The 19726-nt window shown below is 49.3% G+C and overlaps 3 protein-coding genes across 3 annotated transcripts; all 3 read left to right on the forward strand.

Moving 5' to 3' along the window:
* Positions 1–138: 138 nt before the first annotated feature.
* On the forward strand, positions 139–3165 carry TEOVI_000258100 (putative RING finger protein; the record flags this gene model as incomplete). Its single annotated transcript, XM_067225634.1, has 1 exon — positions 139–3165. The coding sequence occupies one exon, from the start codon at positions 139–141 to the stop codon at positions 3163–3165; it is 3027 nt and encodes a 1008-aa protein (XP_067081735.1).
* Positions 3166–3728: 563 nt separating this feature from the next.
* TEOVI_000258200 (uncharacterized protein) lies at positions 3729–15434 on the forward strand (the record flags this gene model as incomplete). Its single annotated transcript, XM_067225635.1, has 1 exon — positions 3729–15434. The coding sequence occupies one exon, from the start codon at positions 3729–3731 to the stop codon at positions 15432–15434; it is 11706 nt and encodes a 3901-aa protein (XP_067081736.1).
* A 1023-nt stretch (positions 15435–16457) lies between these two features.
* TEOVI_000258300 (uncharacterized protein) lies at positions 16458–19526 on the forward strand (the record flags this gene model as incomplete). The annotated part of the gene is made up of 1 exon (XM_067225636.1): positions 16458–19526. The coding sequence occupies one exon, from the start codon at positions 16458–16460 to the stop codon at positions 19524–19526; it is 3069 nt and encodes a 1022-aa protein (XP_067081737.1).
* Between the last annotated feature and the right edge of the window lie 200 nt (positions 19527–19726).

Below are 19726 nucleotides of genomic sequence, written 5' to 3' on the forward strand. Positions count from 1 at the left end.
TGTTCTTGTAAATGGCTGCGTATTACACTTTTGCAGTTGACATACCATGCTTTCCATCGTTGTGAATGTTTATCTTGTTGTAAAGGGACTTGAGATCAGAATCAGCTGTGGTTATAGCTACAAGTACTGCTTATACAAATGACCACAGAGCTTAACAGTTTTCGGGTGCGTAAGTCAGAAGGCGTTGAAGGTGAAGAAGAAGATCCAGCCCTAACAGAGCTCGTGTTCAAGAAACTTCGACAAACGTTCCTCTGTCCAATATGTCACCGGCCGCTTCAAGAAAATCCCACCGCTTTGGACGTTTGTGGTCATGTATTTTGTCACAGTTGCATCGTCAATGCGATTGAAAAAAGTTGCCCTTCTGTGAAAGATCCTTGGGAAGAAGACGAGAGGCAACTTACCGAAAACAGTCATGGGGACCAATGGAGCAGTCCACAAAAAAGAAATAGTAGAGGGAGGGGAAATATCAACGACGTCCGAACGTCCCCAGTGGCGAAGTCCGGAAGAGGGCGTAGCACGAAACGCCTCAGACTAGGTCAGTCGTGCCCCATTTGCTCCGTTCCTGCTCAGATTTCAGATTTGATTAGTGTTTCATTGGTGAGCAATCTAGTTTCAGATATTATGAAACATCCATTGCTGTCCGCTGCACTAGTTAGTCCTAAAAGTAATGATGATAACGATCTGGTGAAGGCTGGACACATCGAAGAGGAAGAAGCGTTGGCACCTTCTGCAGAGGTTTCCCAGGTATTATCAACACTAAGTGGGGTGTCTCTGACAGGGAACGCTGGCGTCCAGACAGTGACACTGCAATCTAACAATGCACCCCCCGTTGCTGAGGAGGCAACTGGTGAACCTGAGAAAAAATCTGAACATGGAACCCACAGGCAGGCGATTGGTTCGCTGCCGTACTCGCCATCCGCAACTCCTATGGGCACATCACCTCTGTCGGTCACTAGCCACGTTTCTGTAAATACGACCAATCCGCATAGCACTGTCACGTTGTCTGACCACAACTTCCCCGTGTCAGTCCGCTCGCGTAGCGGCTCTCCAGAAGTTGTAGGTGGTGTACATCAGACGATGCCAGAACCCCACGGAAGGTCGAAAACGAGAGGGGTTGGTTGTTCCTCTCCGTCGGAAGTGTGTCGACCCCTAACTTCAAACGGGGATGCAGAAAATTCGGATGTTTTACGAAATTTTGAAGAGTTAAGTAGCTCTTGCCCCGAGTCGGGCTCTAGTCAAGATTTACAGCGGCATAGTGAACCATGTCATCGTACAAATGCCGTTGGTAGTGGAACTGCGGGGGGAGATGCCTTAACAGCTGTTGCGACGGCAGTGTCTACCAGTGTTCAGTCGAGTGCATCAACAAGGCACTTTTCCCAGAAACCTCAAGAAGACGTGGGTGTTATTGATAACGTGGGGGGAGATGCCTTAACACCTGTTGCGACGGCAGTGTCTACCAGTGTTCAGTCGAATACGTTACCAAAGGATGCACCAACTGTGCGTGAAGTGGGTGAAGGGAATGGGAAGGACAGCAGTAGCGACAGCAGCTTGAGCAGTAGCGACAGCAGCAGTTTCTTTGGTGAAAGTTTCAACTTTCGAGTACATGCCCAGCGCTCAGAGATTCCCACTGAATCGGCACTCATTTTTGAGACAAAGGGCAGAGCGAATACCCACGAGAACCAAGTACATAACGGCGGGGTTGCCGTGACGCAGAATCTATCGTCATGTGATCCTGATATATGTTCTGGAAGGGAGTTATTAAATCACGGGAAAAATATTGCGGGAGGTTCGGGAGCTCGTGAACGCAGTACCTCTACGATCTCGACATCGCAGTTATCAGAGCATAAAGATGATGTGTTTAGGTTGCCGCACACCTTTTCGGTGGACGCTTCCGTAGAAAATTCAACCAAAACTGGCGAAGTCCTCGTTTCAGCGGCGCAGATGTTTGGCGCCAGAGTCCTTGATGAACGTATGGGTAGTGTTGACAGCCGTTTACGTATCTATGACCCCAAACCACAGAAAGTGATACGACATGTCTTTCGTCTCCCCAGTTGTCAGGGGTCTGGAGCTCCTGCAGAAACTCAATTGTGCTGGAAGGAGAGACATTACGCCGCTGCATCAATTACTTGCTCGTACTGTCTTATTATGCCCACGGAAGGAAGACTTGCTTCTATTAGTGACGACGGAAGTTGTATTAGTGACTGCGGTGGCGTGCCTTCCGCGAGAGATAGTAACCTAACGTCTATGACACCAACTACAGCTTGTGCGCTCGTGAGCGGTGCACTGGTAACCGACTTTAGGTGGATTGTCGAAAGTGTGGCAGCGCGGTGCTTGCTTCCTGCCCTTCAATATTCGAAAAGACCATCATGGTCTCGCCATGAGTCCGTTTCAACATGTGGGGGTAGTGGGGCGTCTGTCGACAACCAAACTCCGGGAAGGTGGGCGGCTGAAGGACATGCCTTTATGTTGCTGCCAGATAGTGTCCTTCAACTTCTCTTACAGCAACAAACGAGTGGAAGTATCAGCATGCGTGGATCATCTCGAGAGTTATCGGCTACAGTAACAGGAGGCTATGATTTCTGCAGCTGGCGCCGTCTGATTCTTCTCAGTGGTGGGGTACTTCTAAGGTTTCCGGAGGAGTGTGTGCGTCAGCTATTGCTGGATGCCATGTCCATGAGCTATAACGACGTTATGATAGGAAGAAATGGCTGTGATCACGACGAAAGAATGACAGCAGTGCAGAACGCGATGCATATGGCGAATGGTGCTGGGCGTAGTGTGTTTAACGTTGAGTGCTGCCCTGAGAGGTGTACCGCGAGTACGTTTTTAATACGAAACGTTATAATTTTGCGCGACTCCGTGTCCACTGGAAAAGATGCACCGTGCTCGGGTAGCCAACTACTGTTCAAGCGTCGCCTCGAGAGAATTCTACAGTCATTTAGCGTATTACTTTCCCTTGTACAGTCGAGGGAGGTAACCCCGGTCCGTGATGTGAGCCCTTCGCAAGTTTTTGTAGGGTCGAAACCATTTGTAACGTTTGGTGACGTTACCGAAAGGTATTCCGCACCACATGTAATGCTGCGGTCAACAAAGTGGCTGCTCCGAACTTTTTCTGGAAGACTTCAGGATAGTTCATGTGAATCTTGTGTAGGCTCTGATCAGTGATTAGTCACAAAATGAAACTCAAAAAGAAAAAAGACGGGTTCATCGAAGCTGGAAGGTTTTTCGAGTCACGTGACCCACAGCGAACTATGAAGTAATAATATATATATCTTTTTAAAGTCGACAACTTTTAGGTGAAAAATTATCCATTCTTCTTAAGGTTTCTTATCTTTCATACTCTAACTTTTCTTTTGTTTTGCTTCCTCTCCTTCATTATGAGGTACTCGGTTCGTGTACATTGATTTGACTTGCTGCCTTTTCTATTTCCCATTGCTGCTAATTCATTCGCGACGTTTTGCCGTCCTAAAAAAAATGTTGGTATAATTTTTTTAAAAAGAAGAAAAACCTTACTTCTTTCTCTTCTATACCTTAATATTGTACATTGTAGGTTCATTCACCGTGTTTGGTTCGTTGGTGGAGTGTCTTTTTCCTCTTACCCATCTACTGTCGAAGAGGGATACGCTCGAGCAAGTGTGCAGATTACGTTGGTATTATACCTAAAACCTCCATTATTCCCCCACGGTGGAACAACCGTTGAAGTTGATTGGAATTGAAAAAAAAGAGAGATGCCACCAAAAAAGCGTGGTCACAATGCCCGCGGACGTGAGAAGATATTTCGCAACGCCGTACAGCATGTACACGTGGGTATTGGCTACAACGTCCTCGGGGCGATAAACATGCAACCTGCCGGTGGATTCACCGATGATTGGGCGCCACATCCCGAGAGCGAGGATTGTGCCTTCCTTACTGAATTGAACGAGCAAATGCTTTCTCACTCAACCACAGATTTTAAGAGTTTCCGGTGGGAGGTGCTGGATTTGTGCAGTTCACGCGCATTGTTTCAACTTAATCACCGTAAGATAGCCCAAAAATTGTTACTTGCCATGATGAACCGTGACAAGTTCGCTGAGGGATTTGAAGCATTTGCTCGACTCACCGTGGCCTTTGCACGGGACATGCGTGAAAAGTTTTTTCTATATTTTGAATGCTTCCATCAGGCCATTAATGGGGGTATATATGACGCGAACGGGCAGCTTCTGGCGGAAACTCGACGCCTGCAACTTATTTTCTCTGCACAGGCAGCGTGGTGCCGTGAAATGCGACCCTTTTGGCTCCTGCAGGAGCAACGAAAGCTGGTCGAACTTGTCATTAAATTGTACGTGCGACAGATGCATGATTCAAAGGAATACATACGGCGGTTGGCAGCCGAAGTCCTGGCGTCGACATGTCGAATGACGCGTGAGTTGCTTCCGTTAGTGTTGGAAGTAATGTGTGTCGATGTTGTGCACGATTTCAAAGACTACTGTGGTGACGATGCACGCAAGGTTCGCGGCGCAGACGATGATGTTGACGGAATGGATAACGAAGAGGAATATGAGGAAAGTCATGGTACGATTGGTACTCACCATGAGGAAGGCAATAGGGTAAGGGAAGTGATGGGTTCAAAAACAAATGCTCTGACACTCGACCGACTATTAAGGTACCAGAAGGAACGTCTCTCGTTCCTTCCAGTTGTTGATAGTTTGTGTTTCTTCGCTGCTGATGTTTTACGTGGAATTCGTGGCTCACTCAATACAAATTTTGAGAACTTTTACGTCGTGCTAATATACGTTTTTGGTCTTTCCAACCGCACAAATTTCTCAAGTGCTTACGATTCTGGGTACGGAGTAAACGAACAAGAATTTTTCGGTTTCACAGTGGAGGAAGCCGAAGGGTTTGCCCATTATACCCATTGGAAAGAGTTGTTTCTTGAGAGTCGGGAAGAATACGAAAAGGAAGGGGTGGAATTCGTGCAACAGCATGGTGATACCCAAACCGGAGTACTTGGTGAGCTGGTGCAAATGATCGGAGCCACTTCGATCGGCAGCGCTCTCCGCACTTTACTTGAGGAAACTACCAACTCCTCAGCCACCACCGCCTCAATGGCTGATGTTGATGATGATTTTGAGGAGGATAGAGATGATAGTGGAAGCGTGCACTCACCACCGTTGCAAATGCTGACGACCGTGGTGGCAACGCTTGACTTCACTGCTCCTTTTTTGCATCTACTTCAGCAGTTATTGCATGCCAAGGATTGTTTACTTTTGTGGAAGGGTGCTTCGCTACCGGCGATACGACAAATGGCAAAACAACTACAATTTTTTCTGGCAAACCGGCGGGAAGCCTTGGCACACAACGATGTTGCGATATGTGGACATCCAACGGCAGGTTGGTGTCATCTCGTACGCTCTTGTGGTGCCGCACTCGAGTTGTTTACGCCATTATGTGTTGATACCGGGATGGTGCCGCGCTCTCACATGGCCAAATTACACGATCTGTGCCTGCCACTTTGCCGTGATATCATCTCAACGTGCGTGTCAGTTAGCTCTTTCAAAGGTGATGGGTCTATTGGTCCTCAAGGTGTAACGTTGGATTTAGAGCTGCAAACTTCAACGCGGCTTTTGCTTTTTGCGTTTGTGCAAGATGTGTTGCAGAAAAACTACGCCTACAGCTTGCGGCAAGAACGGATCATTCATGAGCGTGACGATGAGGAGAGCGCAAACCAAATGGGAACGGTAGGTCGAAGTAGAAGTGGCTCTGACCGGGTAAAGTCTCGGTTGACTTCCTTCGCGTATGCGCTTCTAGCACCAGTGCTTCATGCCTCGTGTAAAATGGCAAACGCATCTCTCTCTAAGCTTAACAGCGGAGACACTCTTGAAGACAGGGACGAAGCTAGTCACTCTTCGGGTCCGGATGAAGAGTCGATAGCGTTTCGTGACACAACCCACGCGGTTATGATGATTGGGATGATGTGCGATCGCACAAGAAACACTTCAGTGAGCCCCTTACACCTGCTGACCACGACGACCCTTACCACCGCCTTTGGTGAGGGAAGTAAAAAGAGAAATAATAATAATAACAATAATAATTTGTCTCTTGAGGAACACGTCACGCTAATGAAGGACATTCAGACACTTTTGCTTGGCACTGCTGCGCTGTTTACATCCTTGCAAAGTGCTGCTGAAGCATTCACAGCACGCACGAAAGCAGCTAAGTGGGCCGATGTACTGATTGCCGTTCTTCCTCCTGCCCTCGTTGTTGCCGAGGCAGAACGCACCACACTGAGACAAACACGAGGAAATGAGCCCGCCGAGGCAAACGCCTTGTTCGCTTGGCAGTTTCGCGATGCGCTATTACAGGTGATATCAGCGGTGAAGCTGGCTGTGCATGGGGCGCCATCCGCTACTTCTGCACGTGTCACTGCTTCTTCTTTTGCTCTGTTCGCGCAAGTTTCGGCTTTGCTCATGCAATTGGCACCCCTCTGCGGTGCACCGGAAAGTGATAAAGACTCCATGGAGTTTATTAGGGATGCCGTTGTAATTCTTGCGACTAGCTTTGAGGAGCATCGCGTAGTGATTTTGGGTGATAGCGAGGTGGGACGGTTACTACACGGTATGGAATGCCTGTTGCATGCTATGTTTCGATTGTTTGGTGTGGAAGAGAGCCTCGTAGCAGATGGAGAAGGTAGTGAAGCTACTGTAGCTGTTCATAAAAAGGAAAAGGCGAAGGGCCACGTTGTATCACAGCAAATATCACAACAGCGGCAAACCTTTCTTAGTGCAACGGCGCGGTTACATGAAACATTGGACGACAAGTCACAACGTGCTTTGGTCCATACGCTTTTATTTGAGGCTCTTGTGTCACCGATACAGTCGTTGCGCGTCGTAGCGTTGCGCCTGCTGAGGCTTTTCTGTCACCCTGAAGTGGAAGATACTAAAAGGGTTTCTGGTTGCAGTTCGGTCGATCCGACATTCTTCGATTCGTTACTTCGCGCTGAACTTTTTAATCCTCTTTCATCGGCAGGAAATCTGGACGGTATTCAGCAAGCACTTGCGAAGTTATCGTTTGATGCCGCTTCTGGAGCGCTGCGTGAGCCCCTGAGGCGAGTGATTCTCGCAAGGGCAATGATGGGGCTGCTGCACACAAAATATTCTGTCGCCTGGCCCATTGCACTGAAGATTCTCTCCGATCTGGTGAAAAGTGAGGATACAGTAGCTCGACGGCACGGCACCGGTTTACATCAGCTGAGAGACGACGGGTCCCCTTTCGGTGACAACGAAGAGGTTGAGGATTGTAAAAGTTTACTTGACCCCCTTGTGTGGGAGACCGTTATTTCCCGGTACGCACGCTCCATTGTCTTAGGCGACATTGTTCGGGTTGCGTCATCCGCTTCTAACGAGTGCGATACTGATGATTGTTACAATAACAACAGTACCAGCAACTACAAGGGCACTGAGTCGTCCATTCATAGCAGCAGTTCCCCACTCTTTTATCGAATTCAACTGACAGATATGCAGCGACACGAGAAGGGCGAGCTGGTAAGCAAGGACTTTTCTACAGCACAGTATAAAAGTTCCACTGTTACTTGGTTGTTACTGGTAAATAACGATGGTGAAATATTGATGTGGGAACGACATTACCTCCCGGCTGTTTCACCAACATACACACATGGTAGAGCTGCAGCACGTCACGCAACAGATCGTGCTGTGTTGGCAAAGACGTTTCTTTCGGGCCTATCGGACATGGCTCGAACGGGTGGAGGATCGGCAGCCGACACCAAAGATTCACTTGTCGCGGAGTTAGCGGTTGAGTTATCTGCGATTCGATGTGGGGAGCACCCAAGCGGCATACGTCATCTCAAGATGTTGGACGAACGTCTCACGTTGGCGTTAAATGCCTATACAGCAGCCGCTACAGTCGCCTACACAGAAGAAGAGTCTCCCCTACAGCCGTCGGGCCAATCAAGGGAGGATGCAACCCTCTTAACTAAACGGCTCCACCGAATTTGTGCAAGTCTTGTATCAGATTCAAATACCAAACTACAGCGGGCAGCGATTGATCTACTACGGCGTCTTAAGGTCGCACCGTTTTCCCGTTATTACCGTCAGCTTGTCCCATTCTGCGACACTCAGCAGAACCTTTTCAACTTTCTTTCAAGTTTTCACGTGGAGACTGACGTACCGCAGGAGCATCGGGCCGATTATATCGCAACTGCGCTTACTGTTGCTCTCCCCAAACTGACGAGCAGCGTTTCACGGGATAAAGTGAAGGATCAGGCGGTTCTCCAGCGTCGACTACTCGCTTTTGTTACGCACCTCACGGACAGAGGAGAATTTACAGCTGTCCTTAACGGACTTGTTCAGAGACTCATTGTTGAGCATGTCACACCAACAAAGGCTGCAGGAAGTGGGGTCTTTTGTTTCGGCAGCTGGTGGGAAAAGTGGGTAAGAGAACAAACACATTGTACACGCCGCCTTGAGCGTCTACTGCGGCAGTTGCTGAACACCACAAAACTGTTGAGTGCACTTCTGCAGGCGGTCGGAAAGGGGTTCTCCTCGTTCGCAGGCACTTGTCTACTACTTGGGATAAACGCGTACCTTATCAGTTGCAAACAAACCCTACTCGCCCCATTGAGTGCGACCACTTTCCCTGGAATAAACGGCGGTGCTTGTGACGACGGAGCGACCCAAGAAGAGATTGGGTGGCGCGTGAAAAGTGCACTAAGCTCTTCAGCACTGAAGTCACTCATGTCTCGGATGCGCCGTGGAGCAGCGACGATGGTAGCATCTTTATTTGAGCAGTTTCCCGCTGAGGTTATGGAAACCCTTCGTGCTGACCTCGGTGTAGGGAGCGGCGATACTGGTGCTGCTTCAGTTGAGCACAGTCTTATTTCCCGTTATGTCGCTGCCCTGCATATGAACGGTGGAGGTGCTGTGGCCGAGTTGATTGGCGACAGCCAACGAGCAGCTGCGACTCCGTTTATGCGTCTGGTACGCGCTTGGATAGCTTCACCGCATACGCTGCCGCTCGTTGGCACATTCGCAGGTGCTGTTACGGAGATGATTAAACAGTTATTTGCTGCAAATTCGACGGTTACCGGAACCACCAATACCAGTGGTTCGGGACTATCGGTCTTATCGAGAAATAATCAACAACAAACTGCAGTACTGGCCTTGCACGAAGGATTGCGCTGTGTCGCTGAACTTCTAAATGCTAGTGATGAGCAGATTAATGTTTTTGGAGCGACTGAGCAATCGACTTTACGTGTCATGTTTGTCGAACCTCATGTTTCTGAAATTTTCACATCTTTGTACACACTCATCAGGAGAGGTGCTTCATGTGGTGTCAGGGAAAAGAACACTCGTTTCCCCGCGTCGAGGGATAAGGGGGGCCGACCCGCCACAACCGTTATGTCTTTTAGTGTTTCTATGTGGAAGGAGCTGATTACGACCGTTTCCATGCTCACTGAATATGTTGTAGTAATCGAAAAGCAAAATGCCGAGGAGAAGGAGTCTGCTGGGGGGAAGCACGCTAATTCGGAAGATACAAATACAATGTTGTCCCGTCTTCTAGAGATGTGTATTGCCTTTGTCGCCCATCCAGCTTGTATGAAGGACCGGGAAACTTGCGTGGCAGCAGTTGGGGTTTTGGAATATCTTTTACCACACGTTCATCGTATTAACGTGCTGCTCCACTACGAACCCCTCGTGCACCTTTTCAATGCAGTGACAAACCCAGAGGCACGGCTGCTACTTTGCCGGACACTGAACGTTATGCTTACACAAATGGGTGCGGTTTCATCTTCTTCCGATCCTGTTAGTTGCTTCTGCAACGAAGAAAACACCGATTTTCTCCTTGACGGTGTGCAACGTGGCTCCAGGGGCTACGCCGCACAATTGGCCGCGGTGGGTCGGGCAGTTTCTTGCCTGAACAGTTTTGATGATAACAATAGCTCGCTAGATCGCTATGACTTTGATCTCCGTTTCCATACGCTGCGGACGCTACAGCAATTCTTTCATAATGGTGGTGAATCTGCGCCGGTTAGCATTGGGAAACGGAAGCGTGCTCAACAAAGCCAAGTAAGGGAAGAGCGTGATTATAGCGGTGATTTTGACTCCACCATACCACTTGATGACCTCGAGGCCCCGGTGCTCTGCGTGGAGGGTTTCCTTGTTTTGGCTTCGAATGCTGTATTTTTCCTTCGCGATCCTGAGGGAACCATCTCGGCTCTTGCTGTTCAAGTTGTTGAAGCGATGATCCGATATGCATCACGTCAAAATACGAGGGTAGCTGAATACGATACACTCATTCTCAACCAAGTCATTAGGCGGATCATCTTGCCCTCGCTACGCCGGGGTGTTGTGGCACGTGACGTTCATATTCGAAACTCACACATGCAGGTGTTTGGTGCCCTTGCGCAGCACTACAAAGACTCATTCCGGTCATTTGCTGCGCTTTACGACCGCAATGTGGAGCTCAATTTCTTCGTTAATATAGGTCATTTACAGCACCGATGTCGCCTAAATGCGCTTGCACTTCTGCGGAAGAAGGTGGACCAGTTGCATCCACGTGACGCTCTCCGTGTTTTCGTTCCGTTTCTTTTGGCCACCGTGAAGGACTTCGCGCAGGGTAAAAGGGATCTACAAAACCTCACGGAGGGACGTGCGAAGGGATACTGTGATGCGCTGTTGAACACCGTGGCAACTGTTGCAGGTATGTTGCCGTGGGAGGGTTACTACCGTTTACTAAGCCTGCTTCTTATTAATGCACAGGAAAACGCTTCCTTGCGGCTTCCGATGCTTCAGGGGGTTGTGTTGGTACTCGACCATTTCCATTTTTTGGAGGAAGGTGTCGATGATAAAATTGGTACCTGCAGTAATAATAATAATGATATTCCTGAAGATGGACGGCAAAGAAAGGGCGCCGAGGAGAGTCCTCAGACAGCGCAGGGGGATGATTATGATGAGGATGAGGATGGAGAAAATGACGATGATGCAGTGGCTGCAGCTTTGGAAGTGACACTTCGTGCTAAGCGCATTAAATATCGCAATGCACGGATAATGCATGTGATGGAGGATGACATCTTACCGCAGTTGTACGGTTTTTTATCGAGTGGCACCCGTAGAAGTGGTATTCATGCGAGTGGGTCTGAGGTTCTTGTAAGCGCTCACACTGCCACAAGTGTTAGAGATGAAATGCGGAAGACTGATGGGGCACAACAAAACACGACTATCCTTCAGTTACCAGTTGCAATCGCCATTACGAAGATTGTGAAGCGCTTTCCGCTTGACAGGTTCTCTTCGCATGCAGAGCAATTGCTCGATGAAGTGGTTCTGAAACTCCGAACGAAGAATGATAAACATCGCGAGCGGGCGCGCCGTGTCCTCAGTGCAATGATGTGCGAGGTTGGGCCGGGGAAACTGGGTTTCATTATTACAAAGCTTCGGGATCACTTAGTGCATGGCTACCAGTTGCACGTTCTAGGTTACACAGTTGTGACACTTCTTTACAACCTCTACGAACCGCGCCACTCCCTTTCATACGGGAGGAAAAAAACACCAGGAAAAAAACTTCACAAAGAAGCCGGGGCGAAGGCGCGGCATTCTGTAGTGGGAGGTGGCGAAGCAATCAGACCAAATGGTAGTCAACAACACGACAAGCAGGGAGGAGGCGCACTTGGTCAAACGAGTAACAGTAAGGAAAAGAGCGGTGATGATGTTACAACGGGCAACCACGAAGATGACGAGGAAGAAGAGCTACTACGCATGATTATACCTGCTGCTGTTCAATTTGATTACGAATACGGTGTCTCGTGTTTAACCGCCTGTCTTGACGATATCATGACAATACTCCTTGATGACTACCTTGGCGAGGTGAGTGAGCAGAAACGGCAGGTGGAACTGATGAGCACAATGCTTGAGGTGAAGAGCAGTCGGGCACTGCATGGTTTTACACTTATCGCATCACACTGTCAGGCGACCCGCGTGATTGAAGTTTTTCTGCAGAAAATAACATGGTTGCTCACACCTCCTAGCGAAGCAGCTAACGTGGAGACTAACACCCGGGGCGGTGGCGCGCGTGCTGGCGCATTGCTGCTGCTTCAAGAACTCAAGACAAAGTATAGCACCATCGGCAAAAGCGCTGCGGCTGACTTTGCTTTCGTGCAGAAGGTGCGTTTGCTGGCTGTCCGTGTGGCCCGAGCCCTCCTCAAGAACGCAACCATGGAGGTGGAAAGCTCATTTCGTGTGGTGCGGGACTTGCTTCACCGCCACAACGAAACGAGAGAAGAGAAGATTAAAAAGTTCGAAGCAAAAGAAGGGACCCGCCGTATCCGAGGAAGCGCACAGCTCATAGCACAGCGCCCGTCCGTGATTGCAACCACGCGTCGTGAGCAACTGGATGCTAATTTTCTTGTCGCACCACGACCGGAGCGAGTGGACGTCGACTTTAGTGCTCATACTGTACTAGCCACTCAACAGAAGCAGAAACTCCGAACGTATCGTGGTCGATACGGCAAAGACGTGAAACAGGCAGCAAAGCACTTTTATCGTGAGGACCCAACAGCCGCAGTGGTTCTCGACACTTTGGATGAATTTCTTCTTAAATACCTTCTGAGTGTGCTCAAACAAGTTCTCGGCATGGGAAAAGAGCGTAAGTCATCCAAGATTGCTGTACGTCTTGATCTCCTGCGCTCAAAAAACAAACAAAAGGAGGAACAGACCGATGGAGATAACTACATCACTCACACCAACGCATCGGACGAAGAGGGAGAACAAGATGCTTCCAGCGTATCTTCGGCTGACGTGCTACTCGATCCGGAGAACTTGGATGACAGAGAGGGTGATGCACTGGATCGATTTGCTGCTGAAGCCGAGGAGAGGGATGACGAACAGAGGCAAAAGGAAACCGGGGAGCCGTCTAAAAAATTATGTGTTCGGACGGAAAAGAGGAAACGACGTGGCTCAGCCGATTTGACGGCATCATTCACTCGACACTACCAACAACTATTGGAAGAGTTGGTGCCTGTTGTTTTGTCGACACTCCATGGTGAGGGGAGTGACGCGGTTATCGGGTACGCACTTGACTGTATGCTGACCCTTCTCTCGTTGCGTCCACCTTTGAAGATCGTGGGAATGTATCATACAAATCTTTACGATACCGTTACCGCCTTTTTTGAGCGAGGTGGTTCTGTCAAGCAGCGGGCAATGCGAGTGGCAGCGTCGGTAATATCCCACCAGCGTTTTACGCTAACGGAGGCACAAGCGTCACAAATCACAGGCCTTTGCCATGCAGAGCTGGTTGAGCGTAATCGGTTTGCTCCTATGGCACTAACCCTTTTTTACGCTGTACTCGGTAGGCACGTGCACGTGGTTGAGGTGTACGAATTGATGGGTGTAGTGACCGAGTTACTATTGCATGTCAGTGCTAAGCGGCTTATGCGCCAACGATGTATTTCCGTTATCACTCGTTTCCTAACAGAGTATCGGATGACACCGGAAAAATTCCGGTCGCACATGGATTTATTATACCGAAACATGGATTACCCAGAGGTAACCGGTCGTATCGCTTTATTGGAGCTCTTCATCGCCCTTATAAATCGACTACCCACTGTAGTTCTGAGGCAGGAGGCTCCATTGCTGCTACTCCCACTCGCAGTTACTCTGTCGGGCTCAGAGTTTCTTGAGGCGAGGAGAAAGGCGGGCACGGCACTTCAAGATTTGGTGCGGAATGCCGGTGTTGACACTGTTGTGCCTACACTATCAAAATGGCTTGAAAAAGATCAAACCCGTAAACGGAAAACAATAGCTCTACAAACTTGGGCGTTGATGCTTTCTGCCATTGCATCTGCTCTCGGACTTAGTGGGAAAGACAATGATTCAAGCTCGGATAATACAAAGGGTATCACCGCAGAGGCGGAGGAGTTCGCTACTTACTATACCTGGTCACTACCATCCATTATGGACGCAGCAACATATGATCAAATTAGTGCGTCGCGCATCAGGCGACGTTCCGAGGAGCTTTCAGGAACTTTGCGACGAAAGATCGAAATGAAGGGTTGGATGTACGTTTTCTTTGGTTTGCGGTGCGTGGAAGCAATAGCTAGCGCTGCTCCCTCGCTTGTGTGGCACGATGTAACCTTTGCCAAACCCCTTGTGCTGTATCTTTCTGGCCGTCTTATTCTGCACACGCATCCCTGGGTGCGAGGGGTGGCGTTGAGGCTACTGGGTATGTACTGTACGAATGGTGTGGAAACACGGTGCTCGTATTTGGTTGATGATGGATGGGTTGGTGCACATCTTGTCACTAGCGCAGTGGAAGTGTTGGGGAGCAAAAGGAGAAGGAGTGAAAAAGACACAAGTCAAAAGCCGACCAGAAGAAGCAGAAACTCGGCGGTGGCCATCCAACCGTCGTCAACTGCATCTGGGGACACTCTTCCGTACATGGTGGTATTCCGAGGGACTGGCCCCATAGACAATACAGATCGCGCGGAGGAAGTGCTTAATGAGATATCTGCCTCACTACGACTTCTCTTGCTTAACTTTGCGCAGTCGGATGTCTCTAACGAAAAGTACGCCGCACACCGAGCGATTGCTCGCTCATCGCGAACCGATGCGGTGCGTCTTGCGCTGTATTTGATACGTTCCCTGGCAGCAGTTAGTATGGCCCTCCTAGTTAACGCCACTGCAAATGAGAGTGAGGAGGGGTTACTTCACGTTCGTGAGGTTGTTACCAGACACTTCGTGGCACTGCGCCGTCAGTTTAACTCAATCGCTGCACCAGCAATATCAAATGGGAGTGTTACAAATGTGATGGTGCGTACAGCTTCGCTTGTGCAATGCTTCGGTGGTTTGGTTGCTGCAATGCCCTGTGTTAACGGCAACGGTCGAAAAACGTCCCGGGGTGATAACAAGAGCGCATCTGAAACACTCGGTGATGTTAACGAAGGGGAACGAGTTGACGTCGGAAGTGTCGCTCGTTGGCTCTTGTGCAATGCAATCAACCTGGAATTCATACAACAGACTGTGGCACCGACCGTGGCGGTTGCCATGCGATGCGGCAGACGGTCGGAAAAGCTCAGTACACTGGCAACGCAGGTTGCCTACGTTCTCCGTGAGCAATTGGAAGCACGTCGACACGACTACGACACCGCCCGCGCACACGCCGACGATGAAAACGCAGCGGTGAATGTATCGCCATTAGAGGGAAGGAAGAAGCTAAGAAAGATTAGCAGGGACAAGAGCAATAACGGCAACTGTGACAGGTGTACTGGGAGTTTTGTTACTGTTGATGATGCTCTTTTCGCCCTGACCACAGTGGCAGAGGAGATAAAAAATGCCAGAAAGGATGAGTTGGCGCGTCGTGATACAACGAACACTCTCCGAAAGAGGGCCCGCAGTGCGGATGAAAGTTACCCTAAGGGGAATAAAAGAGCAAGGACCTCGCGGAGGTAAAAAGAGGAGTTGTGTTTAAAACACCACGACGGTTACTGGTGATAAGCCCCGTGGTCCCTAGAGAACCCTCTGCCACACACTGTTCTTTTGTTCGTTCTTGCTTTTCGTGTTTTGGTTTCTACAAGCGGCGCGCTTGTGTACATATCATGCGTTCAGTGACATTCTGCAATCGATCACGAAACTATTGCGCCTCGAATGAGTGAGGCGGTGGGATGAGTTAGAGAAGATGTACATGCTTTTTTTTTGTTCGTCGACGGTAGCTGACGGAATGTTCTGCGAGTGCTTCGGGCCATAGCATATGCGACAGGGACGTGTGCGAGGGTGATAGGAATGGTAACAAGAGTGCGAGAAAGGAGGGTGCGTAACGTGTAGTGTAAATAATAAATTAATCGAGTAAAAATTTAAGCATTTTGTTTCCCCGCTGTGTTTTAGGAAACAGAAGGCAACGATGTTTCTCTTCTTCTAAACGTGAGTGTCATTTGAGATGCGCATCGGCGGTCACGCAGACAGATTGGTGAGGATGCGAGTAGGTCATTTGCGTGGAGAGTGTGATCAGGACCACGCAATACCGTCGCCTCGCTTATGAATTTACTGTGTGTTCCAACCTGATGTTGTTTTTTTTTTGTCCATTCCGCTTTGTTGCCGCTGTTTGTGCTTACACGCGTGACTATGTGCACTCCTTCGCTACCCCACCTTCCCTCTCAATTGAGCCTCGTACGGCACTTCTCTGAGTAAGTAAACGAAGGTAAGGCTGGAAGCGTAACTGTCTCTCTCTTTGCTCGTGTATAATTAGAGGAACCTCGTAAACTTTGAACCCGCCTGGTGGCACTTATACTCTGTGTGTCTCGTGTACTGCGCACAACTGGAGAAAGGGTAAACGGCAGGGTAAGCTAAGAGGGTCGCGTGTGAGAAAATTCGCATAATAGGGCTGCCAGGTGGATTACGAAGTTGGTGATCGCCACAGCAGTACATAAATAAACATATCTATATTGTTTATTTACTCGTGTTCAACTGAAACTAACGATGATATCTCGAAAGGACACCGGGAATAGTAATTGTCCACGCAGCGGTCGGACTATCATACGCAGCGCGGTAATGTCTCTTCCGGCGACACCAGCACCACTACTCGACGGTAATGGGCATACCTCCACCGTCGGCCCGACTTCCATCAAGACGATCGCTACCAGACGCAGAGTGATGTATAATTCTCCTTCCTATGCGGCCGGCGACAACAGCGGGCGTGTAAAAACGTTGTACAGCGCCCACGAACTCAGCGCCGTATCTCTGTCCAACGGCAATTGGAAGGTGGCATCTGGTGAGCCCCCTTCTGGGTGGCCGCCGCTCCAGCCTGATTGGTCAATTGCAACCCATTCTATCCCTTCTCAAAGAACAGCGCGAAACAAGAATGTGGAGAGAACAGTTTCACTCGATCCTCAGGAACAACTGTTGAAGGAAGGTGGGAGCGGAACCTGTACAGATGGAGATGTTTGCCCACCATCTGCGAGACTGGTGCGGCAGCGACATGCGGAAACGAGGGAAAAGATGCCAGCGGGGTCCACTTGCAGCATCATCGCACAATTACCACTACGGGAACAGAATCCTCGTTCAGGGGAAGAGCGGCAACCCCAGAAATTGGTGGGCGACGGCGCAGTTGGTGTTGACGGTGTCGTGCAGCAGTCAACAACTTCGGAGAAACGCAAACGCAAAAAAGTTAAATGTGGAAGGAAACGAAAATCTGACAGCGAACCCCTCGCCACTGACAGGAGTTATGTGACGGTATTAGAAGGCAGTCAGGCTAGTCTGTTTAAAAACGGTATGTGCGCTTGTACACCAAGCATAAGCAACGGTAGTGCTCGCAATAGCAACTTTAATGATGAAGGGTGCGCGATGAACAGTTTTTCATCCAGTGTCCAGCGGTCTGCATCCGGTCCTGTTGTAACAGAAAAATGGGCCCGTAGCATTATACAACCACAAGACGAGTACTTGCTGTACGATCGTCGTACCCCTGGAGCTATTAAGCAGGAGGATTTGGTTCGTCGGGGACAAGTTATTTTGTTGCGGGAACGCATTCGATGTGGATGGCCTAACTGCTGTAGCGCACACAGGAACCAACTCTCTCGAGAAAAGTTGGCTGATGTGCGCACACAGCGGCACTCATGCGAAAGCACGAACGCCGTGCCGTCCGATTGCTCAACGCTCGATGTAGGTGACAGGGATGATACCGCATCTTCGCGCATAGTGCAAATGAACGAGCGACGAATAATCGAACGCGGCACTCCACTTCTTTTCAGACGACCGTACCGGCGGCTTTTTAGTGATGACGAGAAGGTTAGCAAGCGATCCGATATTTGTATTCCAGCCAATTCATCCAGTGCGCCGAGTTTGGGTATTGGCTCAGACATACCTAAAGGACATGGTCGGTCAGACACGAGTATCATGGTGTCGTCAATTTACAACCTCAACTTCAGTAATGTGAGTCGCCCTTTTGGGTCTACGTCGTCCACTGTTGTAACGGATATCGCGGCCAGCAGCAATGATAAAAACAAAGATTGCAACATGCCTTCGGCGTCGTCAGGAGCCGGGAGCCCAGGCAAAGAAAAAATCATTTTTTCAGGCTCTTGTGCTAGCCAACCGAATGCACAGAATTTGTCGAAAGCGAAATGTCAAGGAACTACTTCGACTCACTCCATAGCACAGCTTCTGGACGATGCCGTGACACAAAATTTAGATAACCTCGTTGGTGACCCGTTCTTTTTATTTTGCGGCGACGAGAACCATGAACGACTACTTTTGATGCAGGAAGAACATGAGGCAAGGGTATCACTTAAACGCAGATGCAGTAAACCACCCGGATGTTCATCTTCCAGTAGCTCTACTGGAGAAAAAGGGATTGAGGGCTCTGCATTTCAATCCTCGCCAAGGAAGGAAAGTACTTTCGTAGGACTTTTCCCGAAGCAGTTGGATATGGGTTCCAGATCCGCTACAGAAAACGAGATACGTGCAGAGGGTGCAGTAGCTGCGGTTGGAAACCAAAACGGAGTAAGCAGTCTTTCAAATGCATCCTCTGGATCTTTGACGCAGTCCTGGCTCATAGGTGATGACGAGGACGAAAAGAAACAAGGCAACCTGAGCCCAAGATCGGTTAGTATCAGTACAGGAAATGTAGATGAAAGAACGTCAGAGAAACTGCAGGTGAAGGGCAGTACCATAAGGAGCACCGGAACAGCCGATCGTGCGAGGGGAAGCGAGAAGTCCGTGCATCTGACCTCGGCACTAGCAAGGCGTCTGAATAATAACGCGGATGATGCGGCTTGTTTTGCGGAAAAGACACGATTAGTTGTAAGGCAGAAGTCGGATTCAGGGCGGGAGGGTAAGAAGAGGGAAGAGCAAACCAACTTAGTTACACCACTGGATTTTTCTGTCTTGCATGACAGCTGTCGAAGATCACCCTCGCAAGCACCGGAAACGAACGTCTATGCGGCACCACAGCGTCGGGAGAAACGTCCACCTCCTCCGGCTAAGGGGCATAGTAAATCGGATTTCACTAAAATACAGTCAGTTCCCTTGTCATCGCAACACGCAATGGCGCTGAGTAGGGCCTCGTCCACATCGCCTCCGCAAGTGGCAGGCGAACCATTGAGAGAGTCGTTGAATCTTTCAGATACGGAAATCAAAAATGGTAGCGTATACCTAAACAACGAAATTGAGGAATTTCTTCATTTTGTGCATCGTCAAGAGCAAGAAAAAAAGCGCCAGAAGGAGACTCGCAGTGCGAATGGTAAGCGGAGTCCTTTGAAAGCGATAAATAGCGTTGTGGGTACTCGTCAAAGTGATGCTAAAAGGAACGGTAGCAATGGGAAGGGAAAGTTGCCGCTCCCCCGCAGTGATTCTTCTGAAGTAGGGGAAGAGCAGGTTGAAGCCGATGACAATTCTCCCATGGAAGAGGAGGCGCACTATGCGCAGAGTGTAGTGAGCGTCCTTTCCTCTTTTGGTCAAATGTGGAATACGTCGTTTCATGACGTGCGCGAGCACCGGAAGCTGCCACTACATGTTCGGGCGCAGTTGTTGCTTTTTGATGTTGTGGCTAGCTAGCGATCTGGCGCTGTAAGTGCACGTGGGACGAAGCAAAAGTTAAAATATGCTTACGTGTAGCCCAAGCAATGCCCTCACGAGAAATGGGATGTTGTTTCACTGATGTGCCTTCGTCAAGCTCTAACGGAGACAGAAAAAAATGGGAAGCATTTCTGTTGTTGGGGACGTGCGCCTACACGTTCACGTATATATATATATAT

This window comes from Trypanosoma equiperdum (assembly GCF_001457755.1).
Source record: "Trypanosoma equiperdum strain OVI genome assembly, contig: ctg_56, whole genome shotgun sequence".
In the NCBI taxonomy this organism is placed as follows: domain Eukaryota; phylum Euglenozoa; class Kinetoplastea; order Trypanosomatida; family Trypanosomatidae; genus Trypanosoma; species Trypanosoma equiperdum.